The 24912-nt window shown below is 62.2% G+C and overlaps 3 protein-coding genes across 5 annotated transcripts; 2 read left to right on the top strand and 1 right to left on the bottom strand.

The window, feature by feature from the left end:
* Positions 1–5726: 5726 nt before the first annotated feature.
* Positions 5727–11216, top strand: DUS1L (dihydrouridine synthase 1 like). 2 transcript variants are annotated; one of them, XM_042915244.1, is made up of 14 exons: positions 5731–5840; positions 6248–6494; positions 6931–7039; positions 7520–7570; positions 7845–7957; positions 8491–8573; positions 8804–8907; positions 8997–9141; positions 9249–9345; positions 9433–9521; positions 9926–10071; positions 10401–10438; positions 10683–10758; positions 10862–11216. In XM_042915244.1, exons 2-14 carry the CDS (start codon positions 6258–6260, stop codon positions 10930–10932), a joined length of 1359 nt encoding a protein of 452 aa, XP_042771178.1. In that variant the 5' UTR covers positions 5731–5840; positions 6248–6257; the 3' UTR covers positions 10933–11216. The 2 variants fall into 2 exon arrangements, with proteins under 2 accessions (XP_042771179.1, XP_042771178.1); XM_042915245.1 differs by lacking the exon at positions 10862–11216 and having other exon boundaries at positions 5727–5840; positions 9249–9349.
* Positions 11217–11452: 236 nt separating this feature from the next.
* On the bottom strand, positions 11453–17430 carry GPS1 (G protein pathway suppressor 1). Its single transcript, XM_042915243.1, is given in 16 exon segments — positions 11453–11866; positions 11954–12088; positions 12173–12310; positions 12397–12477; positions 12557–12662; positions 13487–13581; positions 13821–13906; positions 14349–14409; positions 14587–14664; positions 14776–14911; positions 14993–15157; positions 15612–15793; positions 16314–16406; positions 16981–17159; positions 17162–17183; positions 17383–17430. Coding segments are annotated over 16 exon segments (1665 nt in total). The 5' UTR covers positions 17416–17430; the 3' UTR covers positions 11453–11791.
* A 136-nt stretch (positions 17431–17566) lies between these two features.
* Positions 17567–21403, top strand: RFNG (RFNG O-fucosylpeptide 3-beta-N-acetylglucosaminyltransferase). 2 transcript variants are annotated; one of them, XM_042915246.1, is made up of 9 exons: positions 17567–17848; positions 18282–18330; positions 18874–18976; positions 19112–19265; positions 19515–19603; positions 19695–19860; positions 20040–20186; positions 20344–20429; positions 20511–21403. In XM_042915246.1, exons 1-9 carry the CDS (start codon positions 17567–17569, stop codon positions 20590–20592), a joined length of 1158 nt encoding a protein of 385 aa, XP_042771180.1. In that variant the 3' UTR covers positions 20593–21403. The 2 variants fall into 2 exon arrangements, with proteins under 2 accessions (XP_042771180.1, XP_042771181.1); XM_042915247.1 differs by lacking the exon at positions 20040–20186.
* Positions 21404–24912: the final 3509 nt, after the last annotated feature.

The following is a 24912-nucleotide window of genomic DNA, read 5'->3' as shown; positions in this document are numbered from 1 at the left end:
GGGCTGCAAGGGCCAGCCGTGCCCTCTCCCCCGGCCGCAGGGCTGGCGCCCGCCCGTAACCCATGGCCGCCGTTGGCAAGTACGTGACCTTCTGCGGTCACGTGACCTACGCTCCCGGTTCACCCAGGCGACTGTGAAGTCGCGGAAGGAAAGGACAAGGCGTGTGCGATCATAACGTCCTTTATAATTACGCACTTACCTCCATCGCTTCTCGGTTTCTTCAGGCGGATTCAGAGGACCCTCGGGCTCCCTGGTTTTGCTGTTCGGGCAGATCTTTACATCCCGGGCGGCGACCGGGACGCAGACGCCTCCTCCCCGTCTGTAGCGCGTCTCGGTGCCCGGCAGCCAGGCTCCCATGTGGCGGAAGGTTTTACTTGCAGCGATGTTCACGTCACCAAGCTCCCCTTTCGTACATCACGGCGTTGACGTCACGTGTCACCGTTTCTCACCCAACCCTGTATACAAAGACACTTCCCTGTGTGTTTTCTAAAAGATTTATAGTTGCACATTTTATTGAGTTAATTAAAAAAAAATTTTTTTTAATGTTTATTCTTGAGAGACAGACACAGAGCGTGAGCAGAGAGGGGGAGACACAGGATCCGAAGCAGGCCCCAGGCTCCGAGCTGTCAGCCCAGAGCCCGACGCGGGGCTGGAACCCATGAACCACGAGATCATGACCTGAGCCGAAGTCCCACGCTTAACCGACTGAGCCACCCTGGGGGGCCCCGAGTTAATTTTTTGTAGAGGGTTTGAGGTTCTGGTTTTTTGCACCTGTGGAGGCTCAATTGCTCCGTTTTTGGAACAGGCTCCTGTTCCTCCACTGAACTGCTTCTGCATCGAGGCCAGAGTCTGTGCGGGCGAATCCGTGCAGGTGCACCCCTGGGCTCCGCGCCCCCCCCCACCCCGCTCCCCACCCCGGCCACACCAGGTAGAACAGCCCTCCCCTTGGAGTCTTGGTTTTCAAGACTGCTTTACCTCCTCCGGGCACTTGGCTTTTCCATATAAATCTAGAGTAAGCTTGTCCACATCTACAAGGAACTGGCTGGGTTTTTCTTGTGTAGACTTAGACTAAATCTATAGATCAAATTGGAGAGAAGTGACCTCTTTACAACGCTGAATGGTCTGCGCCGGGACCATGGTGTGCCGTTCCAAACCATGATAGAGAGTCTTCCTCAGTTTCCTTGTTCTTTTTTCAAAAGTTGATTTATTCTGAGAGAGATGGGGTAGGGGGCAGAGAGAGAGAGAGGGAGGGAGAGAATCCCAAGCAGGCTCCGTGCTGTCAGCGCAGAGCCTGACGCGGGGCTCGATCCCACGAATCATGAGGTCATGACCTGGGCCCAAATCGAGAGTCAGACGCTCAACCGATTGAGCCACTCAGCCGCTCAATTTTTAAACTTATTTTTAAGCAGGCTCCCTGCCTAAGGAGGCGTGAACTCACGGCCCTGAGATCAAGAGTCACATGCTCTGCTGACTGAGCCCACCAGGCGTCCCCCTTCTGATTTCTTTCATTAGAATTTTGTAATTATCAACATACAGATCCTGGTGCATATTGTGTTAGATTTATAGGTAAATAATTTCTGTTGGATCCGTCACGAAGAGTGCTTCAGTTTCCCCATGTTTGCTTTCGTATATAAAGCTGGATTGAGGGGCGCCTGGCTGGTTCAGTTGCTGGAGCGATCCACTCTTGATCTCAGGGTCCTGAGTTCGAGCCCCGTATTGGGCACGGAGACGACTTAAAAAATGTGATTGACTTTTGTGTATTGACCTTACTGAGCTCACTTCTTAGCTGTAGATTTTTTTTTTTTTTTTTTTGATCGCCGAGGAATTTCTATGTAGACGATCCTGGCAAAAGGAGGCATTTTCTTTTGTTCCTCTCTATAGGGCGCTTACTCCTTTTTCCTGCCTTGCTGGGCCCACCAGAATCGCCAGCACCGTTTTGGTTGAGAGGGGGACACCCTCGCCCTGCCCCTGATCAGAGGGGAAAAGCCTTCAGCCTTTCACGGTCGTGTCCATTAGAAGCTGCAGTTTCTGGATACTTTTTATCGGGTAGAGGAAGTCCCTCCCTCTCTTCTCCTCTATTCCTGCTTCATCAAGGCCTTTTTTTTTTTTTTTAATCTTGAGTAGGTGTTGGATTTTGCCAAACGCTCCTGAATCTATTGAGATAATCATGTGTCTGTGCACACCGTTAACACACGGTGCAGCCGCCGATCTTCAGACAGCAAGTCAGCTTTGCGTCTGGGGCCAACACCACTTGGTCATGGTGTGTAAGTCCTCTTATGCTCCTGGAGTTTTGTGCTTATGAAGAATGTTAGTGTCCAGCCTTTGACTGGTTTTGACATCAGGACACTCCTGGCATCACAGAACGAGTCAGGCAGTGTTCTCGCCTTTATTTTTTTAGAAGAGTCTGTAGACGATTGGTGTGAATTTTTGAATATTTCCTAGAACTCACTGAAGCTATCTGGGCCCGGGGCTTTTATTTTGTAGACCTTAAATTACGAATACAACGTGCCTCCTTGTTATTTATTTATTTACTTCCTTATTATTTGTTATTTAGAGAGAGAGGGAGAGAGGGAGAGAGAATCCCAAGCAGGCTCCACACTGTCAGCACAGAGCCCGATTCAGGGCTCAAACTCACTAACCGCGAGATCATGACCTGAGCCGAGATCAGGAGTTGGAGGCTTTAACCGACTGAGCCACCCAGGCGCCCCTGATTTATTTTGGGGTCGGTTTCGGTAACCTTCTCTTTCTGGGAGCTGGTCAGTTTTATCGAACTTCTCTGTTTTTCTCAGCCCTCCCTTCTGGTCATCTCGTCCTCATTGCCGCGATGACGTCCTGATTCTGGCGATCTGGGTCTTCTCTATTTTTTCTCTGCCAGTGTAGCTAATGTTTTGTCAATTTTGTTGAGTCTTTTCAAAGAAACCAGTTTCGGGTTTCAGTGTTTTCACTATAGCTCTTCTGTGTTCTGTTCATGTTTTTCTGCTCTAATTTTTAGTATGTCCATTATTCTGCTGGTTTGCTCTTAAAGTGGAAGTTTGGGTGACTGGCCTCTTTCCTGTCTCGCGTAGGAGTTAATAGCTCACAATTTTGTTCCAAGAATTCCTTCAGTTGCATCCTGTAATTTTGATGTTTTGTTTTCATTTTCACTCACTTTTTAAAATTTCCCTTTTGATTTCTTTGACCCTTTGCTTACGTGGAAGTGTGTGTTTGATTTACAATCCCTGTACAGGTCTCAAATTTTCTTGGTTCTTTGAATGTCTTACAATGTCTTATTGGATACTGGGCATTTTAGACAATGTGTTGTAAAAACTCCGGGTTTTGACCTCCTCACCCCCATCCCTTAGTGTTGTTTTTGGAACTACTGTTTGTTTACTCAGTACCTTGCCTGGATTATGAATGCTGTGGAGCCTGTCCCCTCCCCTGTGTGTGTGGCCACTGGTATCCCTGCTAGACTCCGCGGCTTGACCTCACGACCCGAAGATCAAGAGTCGTGGGCTCTGTGGACTGAGCCAGCCAGGCGCCCATCTGCTAGATTTTTCTTTGTTTCTTTTCCGACGTGTGAGTCTGGTTTCCTAAAATTGCCTCTGGGTCACTATAGTTTAAGGACAATTGTTGGCTAGAGGTAATGCTCCAATGTTTGACCAAGTAAGCCCTCCGCCCTTTGCGGACAGCTCTGCGTGCAGGTTGGGGACGCGTTCAAAGCTCAAGCAGTTTACGGCTCAGCCCGGCTTTTCCTTTTTGTGCAAAGCCTTGCATTCAGCCAGACATGAGTATACTGCCGGGGCCCTCTCTGGTCCTTCCTGAGCATATACACAGCCTTGCAGACCACCAGGGACATCTGGAGGGCTTCCCAAGGCCCAACCGTGGCCATTTGACTTACTGAGTTTCCTGTAAATCTCTGGCTGGACTGTGCTGGCTTCGACCAGCCTCAGGGAGCTGAGGGGCGGGTCGCTACCCGGTGGTGGCGGTGGCGGCCGTCCACCTCTATGGCGATTGTTCACAAACACCCTGTGGGGCTTTCAAGTCCTCAGGGCCTGTCTGGCTCTGGTGGAATTGCCCTGGGGTGGGAGGAAAGGAAAGCAGCCCCCTCCTGAAACTCCTCGGACTGCCACTGTTTTTAACCTTTACTAATGTTCGATCTTTTTTTTTTTTTTTAATTTATTTTTTTTTTAACGTTTATTTTATTTTTGAGACAGAGAGAGACAGAGCATGAACGGGGGAGGGGCAGAGAGAGAGGGAGACACAGAATCGGAAGCAGGCTCCAGGCTCCGGGCCATCAGCCCAGAGCCCGACGCGGGGCTCGAACTCACGGACCGTGAGATCGTGACCTGAGCTGAAGTCGGACGCTTAACCGACTGAGCCACCCAGGCGCCCCTCGATCTTTTTTTTAAAAGAGATTTTATTTTTGAGTAGTCTCTATACCCAACCTGGAGCTCGAACTCACAACCCCGAGATCAAGAGTCCCTCGCTCCACTGACTGAGCCAGCCAGGTGTCCCTGATGTCCCCTCAGGAATTTTTTTTTTCTTTTTTTTTTTGTGCTCTCAAACGTTGTAGGCCTTTAGTCAACTTCCAGACTCCTGGAGCGGTTGCTTTTAACAATATTGTCCTGCTTTACCGTTGCCTGTTTGAGAAGAGATTTGGAGAGCTCCTCAGCCTTGTTCCAGAAACCCTCCCCACATATGTAAATTTAACGTTTCTAGTCGCCATATCAAAAGAAAAAAACCAACATGAACTTTAATAATGTAGTCAATCTAAGTCAATCTAAGTAGTAGTATTTCAACAAGTAATCGGTATTTTTTAAATTACTAATGAACTCTTACACTTTCTTCCCTTCCTACCAAGTTTTGAAATCTGGCGTGTCTTGGCAGGCACAGGGGACAGATATTTGGTGTTAGTGTTATTTTTCAGGTGGGTTAGCTCATCTTTGATGTTTGTTATCGCTTTTCTTTTATCTTTATCCGTCGGATGTTGAGACATTTAAGGGTGGAAACGCCTGGCACCTGGCTCTCCGCCCTGTCGGGTTGGTGCGCAGGGGCCTGTGAATTAAACCAAGGGTGCGTGCACTGCGAGGAGCCGGAGCTCGCGCCGCGGAGGCAGAGGTTCGGGTTCCTCGCTGAGCAGGGAAAGCTGAGGCTACGGGGCTCCTTCGGTGGAAGGGAAGCCGGCTTCGGCGGGGCCGCCAGGAGGCAAGACTGCCGACCGGGACGCCCGGACACAGCTTCGCCGCGGCCCCCGCGAAGTGGGGGCTTCTAGGTGCGCCTGCGCCAGATTCCCGCGGCGGGGGGCGCTCTGCGCGTGCGCGGCGCCGGGGACGCCCCGGGTTTCCCGCGGCTTAGCCTCGCTCTCGGCCTGGGCCGGAGCCCGGAAGTGCGGGGGTGTGGCCTCGCGTAAAGCAGCACTTCCGGCCGGCGGCGCGCGAGCGGGGGACTCGCCGCGGCCTCCGTGCGCAGGGCCGGGGCGGGGGCCTGCGGCCCCCTTGGCAGAGAGAGGCGGAGCTCGGAGACGAAAGCGGGCGCCGGCCGGGCCTTGGCGCCCGCGGTCGGCGCGCCACTCCCACCGCCCGAGCGAGGCGTGGCGGGGCCCGGCCGACCTCGGGCCTCTGACCTCCGACCTCGCGGGGCGGGCCCCGTCGCGGCCTGGCGCGGTTTCCCCGGGACGCGTTTCCCGCCGCACCGCGGGGCCGCCCGGACCGCCCTGGCGGAGGCACCTTCCGGCGGCCCCGGCGCGGAGCCCTGGGCCGGGCGGCGGCCCCGGCGTGGCGGCCTGACGGGCCCCGAGGGAGCCCGCGCCGCGCCCTGGCGCCCAGAGGCCCTGGCGGCGGTCCGGGAGGGCCCGGGCGCAGGTGGGTGTCGTGCGGTGACGCCGCGGCGCCCCGGCCTCTTCGGGGGCTTTTCCCTGTGGCTTCCGGGTGTCCGGGAACGCGCGGCGGGCGCCCGAGCCAGTGGCTTGGCCTCGCGGCCCGCGGGGCTGGCGAGGGTGCGGGGCCGGCACAGCCGAGCCTGCCCGGACAAGGAGCCTTCCCGCTTCCCGCCCTCTCCCGCGGAGCAGGAGCCGCCTTTGTGAGGAGGGAGGCGGGCGGGGCGGCCCTCCCGACCGGAGCCGCGGCGCGCAGGGGCCGCGCACACGGCTGCCCTTGATGTCCCAGTGTGTGGCCGTCGGGCTGCGCTGGAGCGGCCTCGGGGAGGTCGGCGCCGTCCCCGGGCGTGGCGCCCCGCCGCCTGCGGCTGAGCCCTCCGTCTCCCCCTTCAGTGTGCGGACGATGCCGAAGCTGCAGGGCTTCGAGTTCTGGAGCCGCACCCTGGGGGGGGCTCGCCACGTGGTGGCGCCCATGGTGGACCAGAGCGAGCTGGCCTGGAGGCTGCTGAGCCGCCGGCACGGGGCCCAGCTCTGCTACACGCCCATGCTGCACGCCCAGGTCTTCGTGCGCGACGCCAACTACCGGAAGGACAACCTGTACTGCGAAGTGTGCCCCGAGGACCGGCCGCTCATCGTGCAGGTGGGCGGGGTGGCGGCCGAGGGGAGGGGCGGGGGCGTGGTGCTCAAGCACCTGGCTTCCGAGGGCACCTGCGGCCGGTCTCAAGACATTTACCCCTCCCTGGAGGTGGCCCGGTTTGGAAGGGACACTTTGGGTGCCCTGGAAGATTCGCAGCCCCTGACACCACTGGCCGGCTGTCACCGCGCTCTAGCCAAGGGTTGGGAAGAACGTTCTGCGCTGTGTAGAATCCGTGATCCCAACTTTGCTACAATTGAGACATTATGTGATCCTGTGACGACTCCTTGTGACATGGGAACCCACCAAATATAAACGCTTAGGACGGGATGACATCCTGCAGGCAACCCTGGGATCCTGTCTCCACTGGGTCAAGTGTGAACCCCTGTGGGGGTCTAGGGTATCAGGTTCAGGTTCGTGGCAACTTGTACGTGTTTTCCAGTTCTGTGCCAATGACCCAGAAGTGTTTGTCCAGGCGGCTCTCCTGGCCCAGGATTACTGTGATGCCGTCGACCTGAATTTGGGTTGCCCGCAGATGATAGCCAAGCGAGGTGAGTTCCTTTCTGGGTTCCTGTGTTGAGCACCCACAGGGTGCCCGGATGGAGGCCAGGGTGTGGCTGACCCTGCTCCGATGGCAGTGGCAGCTCAGGTGGTGTCCCAGCCCTTTGTTTGCTGCTCCCTCTGGAGGTGGCTCTTCTCCAGCGCTGGAGGGACAGGGTTTGCTGGCTCTCAGGCTGTCACTTCCCTTAGTGCCTGGGAGTCACTGGGCTCCATCTGGGTAAACGGGCTTTGCTGAAAGGAGGTTATACCGCCGGGCGTGGGGCTCACACTTTCTTCACTGAGCCCGAGGGGTTGCTGGCTGGTGAGAAGCCATGGAGGGTGGGTGTTCTGCTGGGCAACCTGCCCCCACTGCTCACCTCCCTGATTGTTGCTGCCCCTCTGGATGGCTTGGGGTGGGGGTGGGGGGTGCTCGTGCCGTGTGTGGCCGCGGGAGGAGGATGGGTGCTAATGGCTGTGCCTGTCTCATGCAGGTCACTACGGGGCCTTCCTGCAGGAGGAGTGGGACCTGCTCCAGAGAATGAGTGAGTTGGCCCTGGGCACAGGTGGTGAGTCAGGTTGGGGCGTAGTTGGTGAAGTGGCCCTGATGAGACCTTGGCAGGCAAGTCCCGGCCCCGGTGCTCTCGCTGCTGCAGGAGGGGCTCTGCCCGGAGCCATAGGTGCAGCAGGGAGAGGGAGGTGTCCCCACCCGGTCCCCACCCCTCCAGTGCCCTGGTGGACGGAGGCGGGTCTCCGCTGCCTGCAGCCTGCCTGCAGGTGCACACCATGCTTCTCAGAAGGCGGTTGTTGTTTTCGCAGTTCTGCTGGCACATGAGAAGCTCTCTGTCCCCGTCACGTGCAAAATCCGTGTCTTCCCAGAGATTGACAAGACCGTCAAGTACGCTCAGATGCTGGAAAAGGCCGGCTGTCAGGTAGGCGGGCCGTGGGCTCACAGGGCCGAGCGCTGTTCCCCTGCCCCGTGTCCCCTGCACCTGAAAGCAGGTGTGGAGGCTCCTGGACCCCAGGAACCCCCTTGAGCGAACTCTCTGGGGCGAACTAGAATCGTGGTGACCATGGGTGGGGCCTGAGTAGGGTGGACGAGTCCCAGCTCACTTCTCCCCACCTGCCACCAGCCTTGAGGTCAGGTGGGTGCTGGCCCGGCCTTCCCTCACACGTTTGGAGCTGGGCTCGAGGGTGCTGCCACTTTGGGCCAAGACTGGCCCTCGAACGGGGCTGGGCCCCTCGGCTCTGCATCCTGGGTGGGTCCGTGGGACACGGGAGCTCCGGGCGGCAGCCCACCAGCCTCCACCCCGGGGACGCGGGCAGACGCTGCGCCAGCTGGATGCAAGGCTGCCTTTGCTCTGCTCTGCGGGGGAAGCCGATGCCAAAGCAAGGGGGTTCCCTGGGGTCGGCCCGGGGTGTGTGGCCACGAGCAGGGTAGAGCCCGGGCGTTGCCGTGTTCTAGCTGCTGACCGTGCACGGGCGCACCAAGGAGCAGAAGGGGCCGTTGTCGGGCACCGCGTCCTGGGAGCATATCAAGGCTGTGCGGTGAGTGGGCAGGGGTGGAGGGCAGGCGGATGAGGGGACAGACGTGCCGCCCGGCCCTGAAGCCAGGTGCCCAGCCATTTGGGTGCTGGGGGGAGGCGGGGTGGGGTGGGGACGAGGTGGCCAGGGCAGGTAGGGAGCCTCGCGGCCAGAAGAGGCCACGTGCTGGGGCGCCGCCCCCGCGGCTGAGGGGACAGGGTGTTCCTGAGCGTGCGCCCACCTGCCCCCGACAGGAAGGCGGTAACCATCCCCGTGTTTGCCAACGGGAACATCCAGTGCCTGCAGGACGTGGAGCGCTGCATCCGGGACACGGGAGTGCAGGGGGTCATGAGCGCAGGTGGGGGCGGGAGGCGGTGGGCCCAGCCCGGCAGGGGAGGGGTCGTCTCTCCGGCAGCTGCAAGCCCACCCCCGCCCCCCCACCCGCAGAGGGCAACCTGCACAACCCCGCCCTGTTTGAGGGCCGCAGCCCTGCCGTGTGGGAGCTGGCCGAGGAATACCTGGACATCGTGCGGCAGCACCCCTGCCCCCTGTCCTGCGTCCGGGCCCACCTCTTCAAGCTGTGGCACCACACGTGAGTCCCCCCCCCCCCCCCCCCCCCCCCCCCCCCGAGGCACACACCGCTGGGTCTGAGCCGCGCCTGGGGGAGCTCTGCCACAGGTGACAGCGCCTCTGCCTCAGGCTGCAGGTGCACCGGCAGCTTCGGGAGGAGCTCGCCAAAGCGAAGACCCTGGAGGGTGTCGCGGCCGTGAGCCAGGAGCTGAAGCTGCGGTGTCAGGCAGGTGCTGGGGCCGGCAGGGCGGCTGCAGGCGGGAGGGGTCGGGGGCTCGGGCTCCACGACGCAGGGCTCTCTGGGCTTTTGCAGGAGGATATGTCCAGGCAGAAGGAGGGAGAGAAGCCCCCTGGCGGCTTGCCTTTCTTCCACTGGATCTGTCAGCCCTATTTCCGGCCAGGGTGAGCCTCACACCAGCCCCGGGGGCCGGGCCTGCCCTCTGCAGCCCTGGAGGGTGGGGGGTGCTGGCGGCTCCGTCCCTTGGTGTCACGTTTGCTTCTCTGTCGGCGGGGGCTTCGGTTTTATGTTTTTTCTGTCTACGAGGGGATTGATTCTTTTTAAGTGCTTCTGATCCCGGGTGCGTTTGTTCTGGGGACGAGGTTTGACACCCTGAGCTTCCCCCAGGTTCTTGCAGGTGAGGCTGGCTGTCATCTGTGGCCACTCAGGCCCAGCCACAGCCTGAGCGACCCAAGAGCCAAGCTGCTGAGGCCACCGGGGACTCGCGGGCACTTCTCGCCATGGGCCTGGGCTGGCGGGTCGCCTCTCGTGGGTGCCCCCGGCCCTGCCCACCACCCTTCCCTTTCAGGCTCAGGGAAGGGAGCAAGGAGAACGGGGCTGCCCGCAGCAAGCGGGCCCTGGAGGAAGAGGAGGCTGGCACAGATGTCCTGTCCAAGAACAAGCAGAAGAAGCAGCTGAGGAACCCCCACAAGACCTTCGACCCCTCGCTGAAGCGTGAGCTGTTCCCCTTGCCGGGGACGGGTGGCTCTGATGGCTACAGAGGAGAGCAGCGCGAGGGGCCCTGTGCCCTCCCCGTGCGTTCCTGCAGCCACTTGAGGGGCAGAGCTGGGTTCTGGGGCCACCTTCCTGAGAAAGCCCTTCTAGTGGCGAACACCCGGAGAACCATGGGGGCCCCGGGGGGGGACGAGGGACTGCTGCGCCCGCCCTCCTCGAACCGCCTGGTTGGCCGCGGCAGGCAGAACTCCCACCGGGGACTCCGTGTGTAAGTGGCCGTTGGGGGATGGGTTCACCTCACCCAACGTCTGCTTTTGTTCTTTTCTCAGCAAAATATGCAAAGTGTGATCAGTGTGGAAACCCAAAGGTGAGTCTGACCATGCCGCCCAGAGCAGAGCTCGGCCTCAGCAGGTAGTGGGCAGGGTGGTCCCCGGGCTGCCCAGGACCTGCGGGAGCGGCCCCCTGCCCGTCTGTCGAGGGTGCAGCTTGAAGTGGCTTAGCCACTCGGGGAGGCCGACTCTGCCCGGCCTCGGGACGTGCCCTGGCCAGGGGTGTAGCCATCTGGTACTCCCGGGGAGCCTGCTCAGGCCCACCAGCTCTCCTGTGTCCAGGGCAACAGATGCGTGTTCAACCTGTGCCGGGGCTGCTGCAAGAAGCGAGCTTTCAGAGAGGCCGCAGATTGCCCAGGTGAGGGGCACCTGCTGCCGTCAGCACGTCTCCCTTGGTCCCCCGGGGGGACAGTGGGACCCTTGGCCTCCTGAGCCCCACTTCCCTCCTGCTTCTCTGCCAGGTCACGGATTGCTCTTTAAAACCAAATTGGAGAAGTCTCTGGCCTGGAAGGGGGCCAGGCAGCTTTCCTGAGGTGGTGGGCGGCGCCCTGGCCTGAAGGGCGGCTGGAGCCCGACATGCAGCCCCCCACCCGAGGCCCCGGGGCTGCTGCTGAAGCCTCACCACGTCCCGCCGGAGGAAACGCCTTTACTCAGGGAATCTCCCGCTACTCCACACACGGAAGGATGAGCTGGTCTTGCCCTCTCCTGCGCCGGGAGCCCGGAAATGCTGCACCGGGGAGCAGGCTCCCAGGCTGGACCTGCCCCCTCCTAGCAACGTGTGTGTTCAAAAGCGAACAATAAATCATTTCAAAGATGTGTTCGGAGTGCCGGAGAGGGTGGGGGGGCCTGCAGAACAAGGAACCTTCTGCTGCGGGAAACTTTCCCTAACAGCAGCTGGCTGGCCTCGGCTCCCTCCCTGCCACCCTGCCTGGCTGAGGGATGGAGGCCAAGGAAGCAGGTTCTGTGTCTGGACAAGGAAGGACCAGGCCCGGCCCCTGCCCTCCCGGAGGAGCCTTAGAAACCCACTGAGCGGGAAGGAATGGCACAAGGGGCATGTTCTCAGGCGGCCCTTTAATGGATGGAGGTGGGACGTCTGCAGGGGTGGGGAGGCAGTGCCACTGGGTGGGGGCTCTGGGCGCGCTGCACAGGTGAGCCCCGCAGGTCTTTCCGGGAAGGGCCTTGACCAGCAGTCCGTGTGGCCAGGGCCCCCAGCACAGGGCACAACAGGGTGAAAGGAGCACAAGAAGCTAGACATGGAAACCCGGGGGGGGTGGGGGTCACAGGTGGCACCTCCAGAAGTATCTCAAGTGACGGGAAGCCCACGTGTCCAAGTCCGAGGAGGAGGGAGGGGGTGGGCACAGACCGTCCGTCCCGGAGGCTGTTGGGTGCTCTCACATGTTGGTGCTCATTCGCGACTGGCTGTTGGCCGGCGTCAGCTCCCCTTGGCTCCCTTCACGGGGAGGGGACTGCGGTGGGGACACCGCTGTTCAGCCCGGCAGGCGAGTGTGTGCCCGCCCCACCGCTCCCACACGCCAGGGCCGCCCCGCCCTCACCTTGACATGGATCTGGTTGCGCAGCACGGCCGCCCGCAGGATCATGGCTTTGGCACGACGCTGGAACTCCTTCCCCATCAGCAGGGACTTCTCGAACGTGGTGCTGCGTTGATCCACGTCCCTAGCGTACAGGATCTGTGGAGGGACGGGGCTCGGTAGCGCCCATCAGGCCTCAGGGATCCCTCCCCGCACCCGCGACCTTGGCCCGAGCGTGGCCACCTTGCTGTGGGAGTCGATGCGGGCGTTGATGAGCCCCTCCAGGATGAGCTGCGTCAGCTCGTCCTCCAGGGCCGCCACGGTGGTGTTGAAGGCCGCAGCCATCTTGTGCATATCAGCAGACACGTAGGGGCTGAAGTACTGCGGGCAGAGGGCGCGTCAGCTTCCCGTGGCCCCCAGCCCCGTGCGAGGCACCCCAGCTCGAGTCTGTCCCCCCCCACGTCTACCTGGATGAGGGCGCGGTTGCGGATCTGGGTATAGAGGGTCCTGACGTGGGGAGCCAGGTACATGTCCAAGAGCAGGTTGTCCTGGTGAAGAGACCGGTCAGCCCCCAGCTGCCCCTGGCCCTCTGCCTTGACCGCCCTCCAGATCCGGCGGGCCCCTCACCTTCATCTCATCCAGCATCTTGAGGCACGAGGCGTACTTGGACTCGTAGAATTTAAAGATGATGTCCCGGACCTGCGGCTCCAGCTCCAAGAACAACTTGAAAGAGCTGCGGGTGCAGACCCTCAGAGCTGGCCCCACACCTGCGCACCCGCTCCCAAGGCCGACGGAGGGGGCCCACAGCCCTGAGCGTGGCAGTCCTCAGGCTTCGGGGAAGGGAGGGGAGGGGAGGGGAGGAGAAGGGAGGGGGGGAGAAGGGAGGGGAGGGGAGGGGAGGAGAAGGGAGGGGAGGAGAAGGGAGGGGAAGGGAGGGGAGGAGAAGGGAGGGGAAGGGAGGGGAGGAGAGGGGAGGGGAGGAGAAGGGAGGGGAGGAGAAGGGAGGGGAGGAGAAGGGAGGGGAGGAGAAGGGAGGGGAGGGGAGGAGAAGGGAGGGGAGGGGAGGAGAAGGGAGGGGAGGGGAGGGGAGGAGAAGGGAGGGGAGGGGAGGGGAGGGGAGGGGGGGAGAAGGGAGGGGAGGGGAGGGGAGGGGAAGGGAGGGGAGGAGAAGGGAGGGGAAGGGAGGGGAGGAGAAGGGAGGGGAAGGGAGGGGAGGAGAAGGGAGGGGAGGGGAGGAGAAGGGAGGGGAGGAGAAGGGAGGGGAGGAGAAGGGAGGGGAGGAGAAGGGAGGAGAAGGGAGGGGGGGAGAAGGGAGGGGAGGGGAGGGGAGGAGAAGGGAGGGGAGGAGAAGGGAGGGGAAGGGAGGGGAGGAGAAGGGAGGGGAGGGGAGGGAAGGGAGTGGAGGAGAAGGGAGGGGAAGGGAGGGGAGGAGAAGGGAGGGGAGGGGAGGAGAAGGGAGGGGAGGGGAGGGGAAGGGCCGGGCCAGGCAGACGCAGGACCAGAGAGTGGGCCCCCCAGAGGGACAGGCTACGGGACCAGCACCCACCCCGCACGCACCTGCTGGAAATGACGTTGCGCTGCAGTTCCTGGCGGTCAAAGGTGGCCAGGGCGCACAGGCCGCCATAGACGGCCACGTTGCTGGGGGAAAGCAGCTGAAGGGCAAGAAAGGAGTTGCATCCAGATGCCCAGGGTCACTGACGGTCAGGACGCAATGCGAGGGGGCGGCCCAGAGGCGAGGCTGGGTCACCCCTGCCCTGCCTGCCACCCACTCAAAGACTGCCGAGGACTCCGCTGGGGGATACCCCTCAGGAAAGAGCCCAACCCACGAGCCCTCCCCCTGCTTTCCAAGTCCCAGCAAGGGCTCCTCCCCAGAGACCCTCACGCTCCTCACCTCGGGGAAATCACAGTGATCGAACGAAGCCAGCAAAAAGCACTTGGCGGCCTGCTTGTACTTTCGAGCAGCCAACTCGGCCAGGCCTAGGGGTGGGGAGGTAGAATGAAGCCAGGGCCTGGAGGAAGCTGCCAGAGCCTCACCGGGCCATCAGCCCCAGCCCCTCCCACCCCACCGCTCCTCCGTCTGGGACAGGAATTCCGGCTCTCAAGATGGGACCGCGCCCATGAGCTCCGACTCTGCACCCTCCTGGATCAAGGGCCCGGGGAAGCTGTGCACAGGTGTGGTCACTCCTGCAAAGGACTCCTAGGCTGAGCCCTCCCAGGCTGAGCAGGGGCCCAGAAGTGATGGCAGCCGAGAGCAATGCCTGAGCCTCTGCCCACGGGCCACACCCCGGCAGAACCTGAGGAGACAGGCATCACCTGGGGCCGTGCGTGTGATGAGGCTCCTGACCGGGCTCTGAGACTCGACGAGCCCACCCCCAGCCCTGGGGGCAACGGTGGTGTCCTCGCGCCCCAGGGCCCTCACCTGCAGCACACTTGAGCTTGGTGAGGATAGCCTGGGTCTGGCTGTCCCGCTCCCCACGCTGCTGCAGGGGAAAGTCGAGCACGTGAGCCACCAAAACCCTCCACACCCTCGTGCTTCCCCGGGGCGCCGCCCCAGCCTCAGAGGGACGAGGGCAGACTGCCGAGGACGGAGGCCCGTGGGCGTCAGGGGTCCCGGGGGCAGGGTCTGAGGAGGCAGGTCGGCGCGGAGTCGGCGTTACCTCGGCAATCTCGGGAGTGGACTCCGCCTTGCTGACGTAGCTGAGCACGTGAGACCAGTTCTGCAAGTAGACGCTGACCTGGCGGGCGGGCGGGCGGGGTGGACTCAGCCCGGGGCGCCCCCTGCTGGCCCAGGCGCGCTGCTGCCCCGCAGCCCCTCCCGGAGCGCACCCGGCGGCGGCAGGACCCACCTTGATGACGTTGAGGCACATGTTGATGACGTGCTTGGCGCTGGTGCAGTAGTCCCGGGCCCGGGAGTAACACTTGAGGGCGTTGCTGAGGTCCCCACAGTCAAGATAGTGGTCGCCCAGATCGTCGTGGCCGCGCCTGTGGGCCCAGACATGAGCGAGCTGGGCCCGGGGCCACGCGGCCGGGCCGCCCGCCTCCCCTGCGTCCCGCGAGCAGCACCTGATACTCTCCTTGATGGAGTTGCCCTTGTAGTTCTTGAGGTCCGTGTCCAGCTTCTCCAGCTTCAGCAGGGCCTTCTTCCGCGTGGCCTCCACCCAGGCCGTGTCGAGGGGCGGCGGCTCCACGCCACTGTCGGGGATGCTGTCAGGCGCGTTCTGCAGCTCCCTGCGGAGGACCTGGCCGTCAGGGGCCCCTCGCCCTGACCCAGCCGCTACGGGGGGAGCCCCCGGCCAGCGCAGGAACACAGGGGCCCTCGGCCTGGTGCGGGCGCCCCACGGGAAAGGAGTCCTGCAGCCGCGCCGAGCTGCGAGAAACTGTCGTCTCCGCGAGCTTGACGTCAGAATAACCGCACGTCACCGCACACAGAAAAGTCCAAGACAACAGTGACGACCACGCAGCGGGAAGAGGGAGAACCTAGTCCGTCTTGCCATTTGCTGCCCCGCCTGGCTTTTCAACAAGGACGGCCGGGTCACCGCACAGAGGCAGTGCTGCTACTAAGTGTCCTCACGGGGGTGGTGTCAGGGGTCGCAGGGGCACAGGAAGGGCCCCCTGCCCGGGCTGCTCCCGAGGAGGACACACGATGCCCGGGTCCTGGTGCCTACTCCCACCCTGCCCTCACCTGGTGGCCTCCGAGAGCTTCCGGTGGATCTCTTCGTACATGTCCACGTTGAAGGTCCTCTGCACAAAGGAGAGGGCCATCTTCAGGGCCTCCGCCCGCAGCGGGGGGCAGTGGTCAGCAATGAACTGCAGCCGTTCGATGCGCATAAGCCCGCTGTAGCTGGCCGCATACTGCTCCAGATCCTGATGTGGGGTGGGGGGAGCGGATGGAGACTGTGCCCGGCGGGACCCCAGGTCCCAGGCCCTGGCAAGGACAGGACCCAAATACAGACCCTCTTCCCGTGTCCAAGAGGCCCCATGCACGTGTGGGCACCAGACCACTACTCGGTTCTAGAAATGGCCACCTGGGGTAGAGCTCTGCCCCGGGGGCTGAGGAGGTGCACGGCCAGAGCCGGAGGGGCACCCCTCGCTCCTGCCGGTCCCCGGGGTTCACGGTAAAGCAGCAGTGCTCTATGGGTCGAGCCCCAAGGAAGACCTGTCCTCAGTGTGAGGCAAGATGCACAGTGGCGTGGCCCGTGGGCTCTTCCACGTGGGAGAGAAGCAGGGCGCACGGTCTCCAGCTGGGCTACCACCCTTTTTAAGTGGGCAGCGGGACAGCCCTAAGGTTCCTGGGTCCGAGGAAAACACGGCCAGAGTGGGGAGCCCGGCCAAGGTGTCAGTCCCCTCCTGCCCACCCCTGGAAGCGCCCCCCGGGGCTCCATACCAGGGTGGGGTTCTCCACCACGTAGTTGACATCGGGTGCGTTCTGCGGGTCCTCCTGGGGATCCACATCGATCTGCATGGGCTCCACGGCCCCCTGCAACACGGGGGAGCACCTTGGCACCTCGAGCCGGGCAGCCAGGGTCGGGCGAGGAGCCCTCACTGCGCCCTGAGGTCACCTCTGCCCACGGTGCTGTCTCCCTGGCGGGATCCTGTCCCCGAGAGCCGGCCATCCCTGCCCCTCCCCACCCCCGGCCCGTCTCCAGGCCCGTCTCCAAGGCCACCCCGCGCAGCGCACGACCGGCTGGCTGGTGGACAGACAGCCCCCAGCGGCCACGTTAACCTCCCGGCTCCGGCGCGGGAAGCGGACAGCGGGGCGCCGCTGCCCCGGGCCCCCCTCCCCCGGCCCTGCTCTTTCCCAGCCGCCGTCCTGACGCAGCCTCCTCCGAGCCCTAAGGAAGAAGCGGGCGCGGCCTCCGCCCGGGAGCGCCCTGGCCGCGGGGGCCGCGGGGGCCGCGGGGGCCGCAGGACCGGGAGCCCGCGGAGGGGGGGGGGGCGGGGAGGCGTCACCTCGGGGACCCTCCTGCGCTGCCGGCCGGCCCGGCGGGCGGGGCTCTGCCCCCCTCCCGCGCTCGCTCGCTCGCTCCTGGGCCCCCTGTCCTGGAAGGTACCTCATAAAGCAGCGTACAGGCCGACAGGCTGGCGCTCAGGCTGAAGTCCCCGGCCGTGCCCGGCAGGAAGAGGTCTGACCTACTGCTGTGAGGGGTGCAGTACAGATCTGTCACTGACGAGGAGGCCGAGCTGGGGGCCGGGCTATCCCTCATTCTGTCCTGACTCTCTGCACCCCCGACCCTGACACACAGCTGGCCTGCTGCTGAAGGGAGAAAGAGCGTTAGCGCCCGGCCGCGCCTGCCGGGCCGACGGCGGGGACCCTGCGCGAGGCCGCCGGGCCGCGGGGAGGGGAGGCCGCGCGGGGGCCCGGCTCCGGCCCCGACGGCGGCGGCGGCGGCGGCGGCGGCGGCGGCGGGGGAGGTCGGGGGGGTGCGGAGGGGCCGCCGGCCGCGGCTCGTTACCTGCAAGTTAAACACCTGAACCGGCAGCGGCATCTTCGCCCACCCCGCCGCGGCGCGCCGTCCGCTTCCGGGGCAGCGCCGTCCGCTTCCGGGGCAGCGCTTCCGGCTCGCGGCGGGCGGGGCGGCTCTTAAAGGGGCCGCGGCGCGGCCTGGCCCGGGCGGAGCCGGCGGGTCCCGCGGCCGCATGAGCCGTGCGCGGGGGGCGCTGTGCCGGGCCTGCCTCGCGCTGGCCGCGGCCCTGGCCGCGCTGCTGCTGCTGCCGCTGCCGCTGCCGCTGCCGCTGCCCCGCGCGCCGGCCCCGGCCCCGACCCCGGGCCCCGGCCCGCGCGCGCCCCCCGGCCGACTCGCCACCGCCCCCCGCTTGCGGCCGGACGACGTCTTCATCGCGGTCAAGACCACCCAGAAGAACCACGGGCCACGCCTCGGGCTGCTGCTGCGCACCTGGATCTCCCGGGCCCGCCAGCAGGTGGGCGTCGCCCCTGGATCCCCGCCCTCGGGACCCCCATCCCTGGGATCCCCCCGCCCAGGATCCCCACCCAGGACCGCAGCCACCCGCGACCCCTGGCACCCCTGTCCCCGCAAGGACTTCCCCCCCCAGCCCGCGACTTGACACCCCATCCTCAGGACTCGCTACCCACTGCTGTGTCGCCAGAGGGAGGGCCAGACCCTCGCTCTGAGTCTGTGGGGACCCAGGACCCACACCCTGCTGCCCCTTCCCATGCTCCAGACCTGGGTGGGTTCGCTCAGCTGACACTGGAGTGAGACCCCAAAAACATCCAGTGGGAGCACCAGGAGGTGCTGCGGATCGCCCTCCCCTCTCCCCCAGCCCAACCCCAACCTGGCCATCTCTGCAACCCCATCCTTGTCCACCTGGGGCCTCACAGGTTGTCTCTCCGCAGACATTCATCTTCACCGATGGGGATGACCCTGAGCTACAGCTCCAGGGAGGTGAGTGCCCTCCCCAGCCCGGCCCTGCCAGCGTGCCCAAGGGCCCCTCACATGTGTGCTCTGGTCCAGTGGCACCTGTCTCCCTGCTGGGTGCAGAGGTCCGGGAGTTAAGTCACTCGGCTGGTAGAGAACAGAGCCAGGACACCTGCCTGCCACCAGCCCAGCACCCAGGGACCCACCCTGCCAGCCACGATGTACCCACGGGCAGGCGTCCCAGGGCATCAGGCTGGAGCCACATTCCCTGAAGGCACTCCAGCAAGGAACCATCCCTTCCTGGCAGTCACACACGGGCTCTCAGCCCCAGAGTGGCTTTGCACTCATGGGATTCCGAGTGGTCGTCACCTGTCTGGGCCTCAGGGCTCAGCCACAAGGTCAGCAAGTGAGGCCAGGCCAGGGCTGTCGTTAGACCCGGCCTGGGGCCTTTGATCGGGACAAGATGGCAAGGCCGGCTTGGACATCCACGTTTCGCCCTGATCTCTGCGGGGTGGGCTGGCGGCAGGCCTCACCCTGACCCTCAGGCTCCCCGTTTCTCCAACCCGCCAGGCGGCCACGTCATCAACACCAACTGCTCAGCCGTGCACACCCGTCAGGCGCTATGCTGTAAGATGGCAGTGGAGTACGACAAGTTCATCGAGTCCGGACGCAAGTATGTGGTGGCCGTGCCCCTGTGTCCCCTTGGAGAGCCCAGGGCTGAGGCTGGGCCCGCGCACCGGGGCCAGGGGTGTGGAGGCCCCCAGCCGTGCCAGCCCCTCACTCGTGAGAGTTCCCCCACTGCCCCCAGGTGGTTCTGCCATGTGGATGACGACAACTACGTGAACCCCGAAGGCCTGCTCCAGCTGCTGTCCACTTTCTCGCCCAGCCAGGATGTCTACCTGGGGCGGCCCAGCCTCGACCACCCCATCGAGGCTGCTGAGAGAGTCCAGGGAGGCGGAACTGTGAGTCCTGGGCCTGACGGCGACAGCTGAGAGAGGGGGGAGGTCTGCTGGGGAAAGGCTGGGGGGCCAGTGTCTGACCCCCCCCCAGGGGGTCACTGCAAGAGCTCGGGCAAGCAAGGAGGTGCGGTGGGAGGAGCTGGGGCGCCGGGCGACTGGGGTGCAGAAGCTCTCTTGTGCCCTGGGGCACTTTTGCCACTTGCGTGGGCAGTTCAAGGACGACACCCCGACTGGTATCCTTCTCCTCCTCAGGTGACCACAGTCAAGTTCTGGTTCGCTACCGGTGGGGCCGGGTTCTGCCTGAGCAGAGGGCTCGCTCTGAAGATGAGCCCCTGGGCCAGGTGAGTGGAGGGCACAGGGGTGCCGGGAGGCCCGAGGTGCTGGTGCTGAGGCCCGAGGGGGCCCTGACCAGCTCCCCCCGGCCCCTGCCAGCCTGGGCAGCTTCATGAGCACTGCTGAGCGGGTGCGGCTGCCGGACGACTGCACGGTGGGCTACATCGTGGAGGGGCTGCTGGGTGCTCGCTTGCTGCCTAGCTCACTCTTCCACTCCCACCTGGAGAACCTGCAGAGGCTGCCGCCTGACGCCGTGCTGCAGCAGGTACGGCCCGCTGGGTGCTCCCGGCGCCCTCACCATGGGGGCCTTGCCCCCGACCAGGGCTCTGGAGGGTTTCCCAGCACCGCAGCGAAGTTGCTGCAGACCCGCGTTTGGCCTGCTGGGCCCCAGGGCCTTGGGTGTGCTGGCTCGTTTGGAAGGGACAGCCGCTGTGCCCTCCCCAGCGGACGGGCCCACGGCAGCAGGCGCCAGCCCAGGCGGCGAGTGCCGTCGCAGACCGGGCCGGAGGAAGGGCCAGGTGGCTTGAGCAGGGCTGCCCCCGCACGTGCACCAGCCACCCTCCTGAGCCGGATGCCAGCCTCGTCTTCTGTGTGAGCCTCACCTCTCAGCGCAGTCACCCCTCCGTGCTGTTCGTGAGCCCGCCCTGAGGGGACCGGGAAGCCAGGGCAGGGCAGCCGCTGCTGGCTGGACTCCTGGGGCGGCAAGGGCTCGTCCCGGGACAGTGACCTGCCCCCTCCCCTCGTCCAGGTCACCTTGAGCTACGGGGGTCCTGAGAACCCACGTAACGTGGTGAATGTGGCAGGAGGCTTCAGCCTGCAGCAGGATCCCACTCGGTGAGTGGGCAGTGGGGAGGGGCTCTGTCGCCACCCACACCCCCACCCCCGGCAGACCTGACCACCCTGCCCCCTTCCCAGGTTTAAGTCTGTCCACTGCCTTCTCTACCCGGACACAGACTGGTGTCCCGTGCACAAGCAGAGTGACCTCGTCTCTCGGTGACCCTCGATTCCTAACCCATGGAGCAGGAACTATGCTGACCCCTCCTGGCCTTGGCTCTCTCAGGTGGTCACGGCCACATCCAGGGCCACAGCCACATGTGGGCGCCGTGCAGGCCTCCCCCAGGTCCCCTGGCGGGCCAGGTGACCAGGGGTCCAGGCTGTGCCACGTGCGGGCTGCCCCGGAAAGTGGGAAGGGGAGACACTGCCCCTCCCCCCAGCCCAGCCCAGCCCTGAAGGCTTGCTCCCACGGGAAGGGGCCTGGGAGGAGGCTGGCCTACGGCATCCAGGGCTCCGTCCTGCCCTCCTCCCCGGGCTGGAGAGGGGGTTCCAGGCCAGGGTCACATGCGGGACCCTTCATCTGACCACAGGCCAGTGTGGAGGCTTTTCTTGCAGGTCCCTGGGGGAATGCCCTCCGCACACCAGGCTCGGTGCCCAGCAAGGGCACCGTGGTCTCAGGGCGGCTGCAGTAAGGACTCCGGCCGTGCTTGTGCTTGGGGCACAGCTTACTTCTTGCCAGGGCATCTCCATCCAGAGGCCATTTCCTCGGGGGGGGGCTCTTGGCCGAGGCCTTATTTCTGCACTCTGACTCCCCATGTAGTACTTTTCCTCCCCTCCCCTCCCCCCAAGCCCGGCCAAGTCCAGAAAGCAGGAGCCTCTTGTCTGGGGTCCGTCTGCAGCACGGCAGCCCCTCCCCAGCAGATGCCACCCCCGACTGTGCCTTTTCTGGAGGAGAGAGTGGAACCAGGAGCTGGCACTTCCGTTCCGGCCCCTTGCTGTGCTGTTGCCATAAGTGAATAAAGGCTTGATCTTCACTTTCCCTTTGGCTTGTGTTGGCTTAAGGGACCAGCAAGGCACCTCGGGGCTGAGGCTCAGCTCCAGAGGGGCCACACGGCCTCCAGCCGCTGCCCCCAGGAGGCTCCACCCCAGGCAGTCCTGCCGGCCAAGCCTGAGGCTGCCCTCGGGACTCTGTGAACCAAGCGTCTGGTGAGGGCTTGGGGGAGGGGTCCCGCAGGGAACGACGAACAGGTCACACGCCTGCCTGTTCCGCCTGCTTTCTCAGCACACTGTGGACGCACAGACATGTAAGCAGTCGTGTACGTGGGCGTATGTGGGTGTGCACACGTGTGCGTGGCTGCGTACACGAGTATACCAGGTGTGCACATGTGTACGTGGCTGTATATGGATGAGCGTGTGCATACACAGGAAGGAGTGTGCGTGACCGTACGTGGGTGTGTGTGCACGTGAGTGTGAATGGCTGTGTGTGTGCATGTGCACATGGTGTAGAACCACGCAGGTGTGTGCAGCTGTGTGCGTAGGTAATATCTGCTTGTGATTCGTTGGGACACGGCCAGGAGGAAAGCGCACCCTAAGGACAGGGTCAAATATCATGGGTTTCAGAACCTGGGGCTGCCGGGGAGGGGCCCCAGACTTCACTCCGTCAGGGCTGGAGAACTGGGAGGGTCTGAACAAGAGGTGGGACTGACGAATTTCAGTGAGCTCAAAACCGCCCCCCCCGGGGACAGCGACACCACCAAACAGCAGCTTTCTTTTTTTCACTGTTGATTCTGAGCGAGATCGTGCAAGCGGGGGAGGGGCAGAGAGCGAGAGGGAGAGAGGACCCCAAGCAGGCTCCTCGATGTCAGCGCAGAACTGGGGGATCATGACCTGAGCTAGGCCCCCAGGCCCCCCACAAAGTATGTGTTATAATGGACACACAGTAGATGTATAATCAGAAAAAGTTCAAAATTTTGTAAATTTTCGGAGTGTGCGGGGAGCGGCTGCCGATGGGGTGCGGGCCTTCTCGGGACAATGAGAACACGCGTTGGCAGATTCTGTGTTTGAAAGGTTGCTCGCTTCATGACATTTGGAATCCCAAAATCAGTGCTTGCTTTCCTGGTCATTTGAAGACGCGAATAATGACCGAGTCGCCAGGTTTGCGCGTGCCCGGCTGAGGTCCAGCCAGGCGAGGCCCCGGGATGGAGACAGCCTCGGTGCAGAGGCAGGCGGGCGAGCGGCTCCGGCCAGGCGCACCAGCTGTGAATCCCCACTCCGGCACCTGTTGGCCGAGTGACAAGTTCACCCGAGGTTTCTGAACCTCACTTTCTCTTCTGTAAAATAGAATCCACCAGTAGGAGTTGCTTTTCTGAGTTACAGGGCTACCTACCATCTAGGTAACGTGTGCCCGCAGGCACATGCCTGTATGTGCATGCATGTGCCCCTGCGTGTGTGCACTTCCTCTAAGAACAGTGGCTCAGTATTAGCTAACTCCGTATTTGTGGCGACTCCATCCCACCGTGCATAATGGGGATTAACCTTCTTCTGGGATTAGACAGCGGTAGTGGTTACACAACTCTGCGAATATAATAAACACCACTGAATTGCACGCTTCGAAACCATACACTTTTTTTAAATGCTTATTTATTTTTGAGGGAGAGGGTGTGAGGGAGGAGCAGAAAGAGGGGGACAGAGGACCCAAAGCGGGCTCCGTGCCGACAGCAGCCAGCCCGAGGCAGGGCTCAAACTCACAAACCACAAGATCACAACCCGGGCCGAAGTCAGACGCTCAACCGGCTGAGTCACCCAGGTGCCCCAAAGCATACACCTTTTGATAAAAATGATATCTCAATAAAGACGTTATTTAGAAAGTGAGCCAATAAGATTCAAAATCGGAACAGCCCATATGTATTACATAATTGCGATGTATTAACAAAGACATTCCCACAAGGAAATATCCAGGATCAGGTGGTTTCATTGGTGAGTTCTACCAAACATTCAAGGAAGGAGTAACATCAACATTACACAAAGTCTTCCGGGAAACAGAGAAGAAGGGGATGTTTTCCCTTATTTTGTGAGGCCAGCGTGACTCTGGCCCCAAAATCAGACAAACACGACACAAAAACATTAATCGGCTGAATCTAAAGTCTATGTGGAAACGCTCAGCATGTGGGATCCACAGAGCAATCTGGGAACAGGACAAAGTGGAAGGACTCACACAGCCTGACTTCAAGACCCAGGGCGGAGCCACAGAATCGAGACAGCGTGGCCCTGGTGCAGGTGGACAGGCGGCCTCAGGAGGTGCGGAGCGAAGCCCAGACGCGGATGCTCCTGGGCACCGTCGTAAGGTTTCCAACACGGTCCCCAGAGCAGTCCGATGGGGACAAGGCTTCTCAACAACAAGTGCTAGAATTAGATTATTCGTTGCTTTTACTTAAAAAAACAAGAAGCCGTCATGGAGCATTGGTCAGGACGGGCTCGGCGCCGGGCAGAAATGACTGCACCCTGACCATGCGTCTGTCCACACCACGCGGGGGCTTGTGCGAGTCAGGACCCGGCCCCTTACCCCTGGGCCCAGCAGCTGTGGTTTCCGAGCGGCCCAGCATCGGCCAGAACAGTGGCAGAGACAAGAGTGATGAGATGCCTGACGTGCCCACCAGGGGCCCAGAAGGGACACACATTCCTTTGCCCGCGTGCCACTGGCCTGAAGTCACACGGGAGCGTGGAGAAGCGCGGGCCTGGTGGGTACCGATTGCCGGTGACGCCGAGCGTGCCGAGGCCGGTCGCGTTCCTACTGAGCACTTGTGGCTGTGAGAGGAACATTCCGGCTTTCAGCCAGCACGTGCCAGTGCGTCTGCAGCTGGGAGTCCTCCCGACAGTCGGGAGATCATGACCCGAGCCAAGTGGAAATCAAGACTCGGACGCTCAACCAACTGAGCCACCCAGGCGCCCCATAACGTTTTGAACATGTTTGTAATACCTGCTTTAAAGTCTTGTTTGATAGGGGGGCCTGGGTGGCTCAGTAGGTAGAGCATCTGACTCTTGATTTCAACTCAGGTCATGATCCCCTGGTTCATGGGATCGAGCCCTGTGTCGGGTTCTGCACTGGCAGCATGGAGCCTGCTTGGGGTTTTCTCTCTCCCTCGCTTTCCCTCTGCCCCTCCCCCACTTGCATTCACTCTCTCTCTCTCTCTCTCTCAACATAAATAAACTTTAAAAGTTTTTAAAAAATAAACTCTTATTTGGTAAATCAAGACAGTCTTTTTTTTTAACTGGCTGCTTTTTCCTTGCCTGTGGATAATATTTTCCTGTTTCTTTTCATTTCTTTTACTTTAAAAAAAAAATTATTTCTTTGAATAATGTCTACACCCAAAGTAGGGCTCGAGCTCATAATCCCAAGATCAAGAGTTGCATGCCCCTCTCACAGAGCCAGCCAGGTGCCCGTTTCTTTTCATTTCTAGAAAATTTTCACGTGTACTGGACATTGCAGATGATATGCCATAGAAAGTCTGGATTCTGTTATCTTCCTCTGAAGAGTGTTGATGTT

Source organism: Panthera leo, chromosome E1 (assembly GCF_018350215.1).
Source record: "Panthera leo isolate Ple1 chromosome E1, P.leo_Ple1_pat1.1, whole genome shotgun sequence".
Taxonomy (NCBI): Eukaryota; Metazoa; Chordata; class Mammalia; order Carnivora; family Felidae; genus Panthera; species Panthera leo.
The sequence above is the reverse complement of the archived record's forward strand: the minus strand, read 5'-3'. Positions and strand labels throughout refer to the sequence as shown.

Bases quoted from the DNA above. Each gene is read 5' to 3' on its own strand.
- RFNG (XM_042915246.1), top strand. From the start codon at position 17,567: ATGAGCCGTGCGCGGGGGGCGCTGTGCCGGGCCTGCCTCGCGCTGGCC. The intron at 19,266-19,514 runs GTGAGTCCTGGG...TCTCCTCCTCAG, and splicing joins GAGTCCAGGGAGGCGGAACT to GTGACCACAGTCAAGTTCTG. The intron at 19,861-20,039 runs GTACGGCCCGCT...TGCCCTCCCCAG, and splicing joins CTGACGCCGTGCTGCAGCAG to CGGACGGGCCCACGGCAGCA.
- DUS1L (XM_042915244.1), top strand. From the start codon at position 6,258: ATGCCGAAGCTGCAGGGCTTCGAGTTCTGGAGCCGCACCCTGGGGGGG. The intron at 9,142-9,248 runs GTGAGTCCCCCC...CCTCTGCCTCAG, and splicing joins TTCAAGCTGTGGCACCACAC to GCTGCAGGTGCACCGGCAGC. The intron at 10,072-10,400 runs GTGAGCTGTTCC...TTCTTTTCTCAG, and splicing joins CTTCGACCCCTCGCTGAAGC to CAAAATATGCAAAGTGTGAT.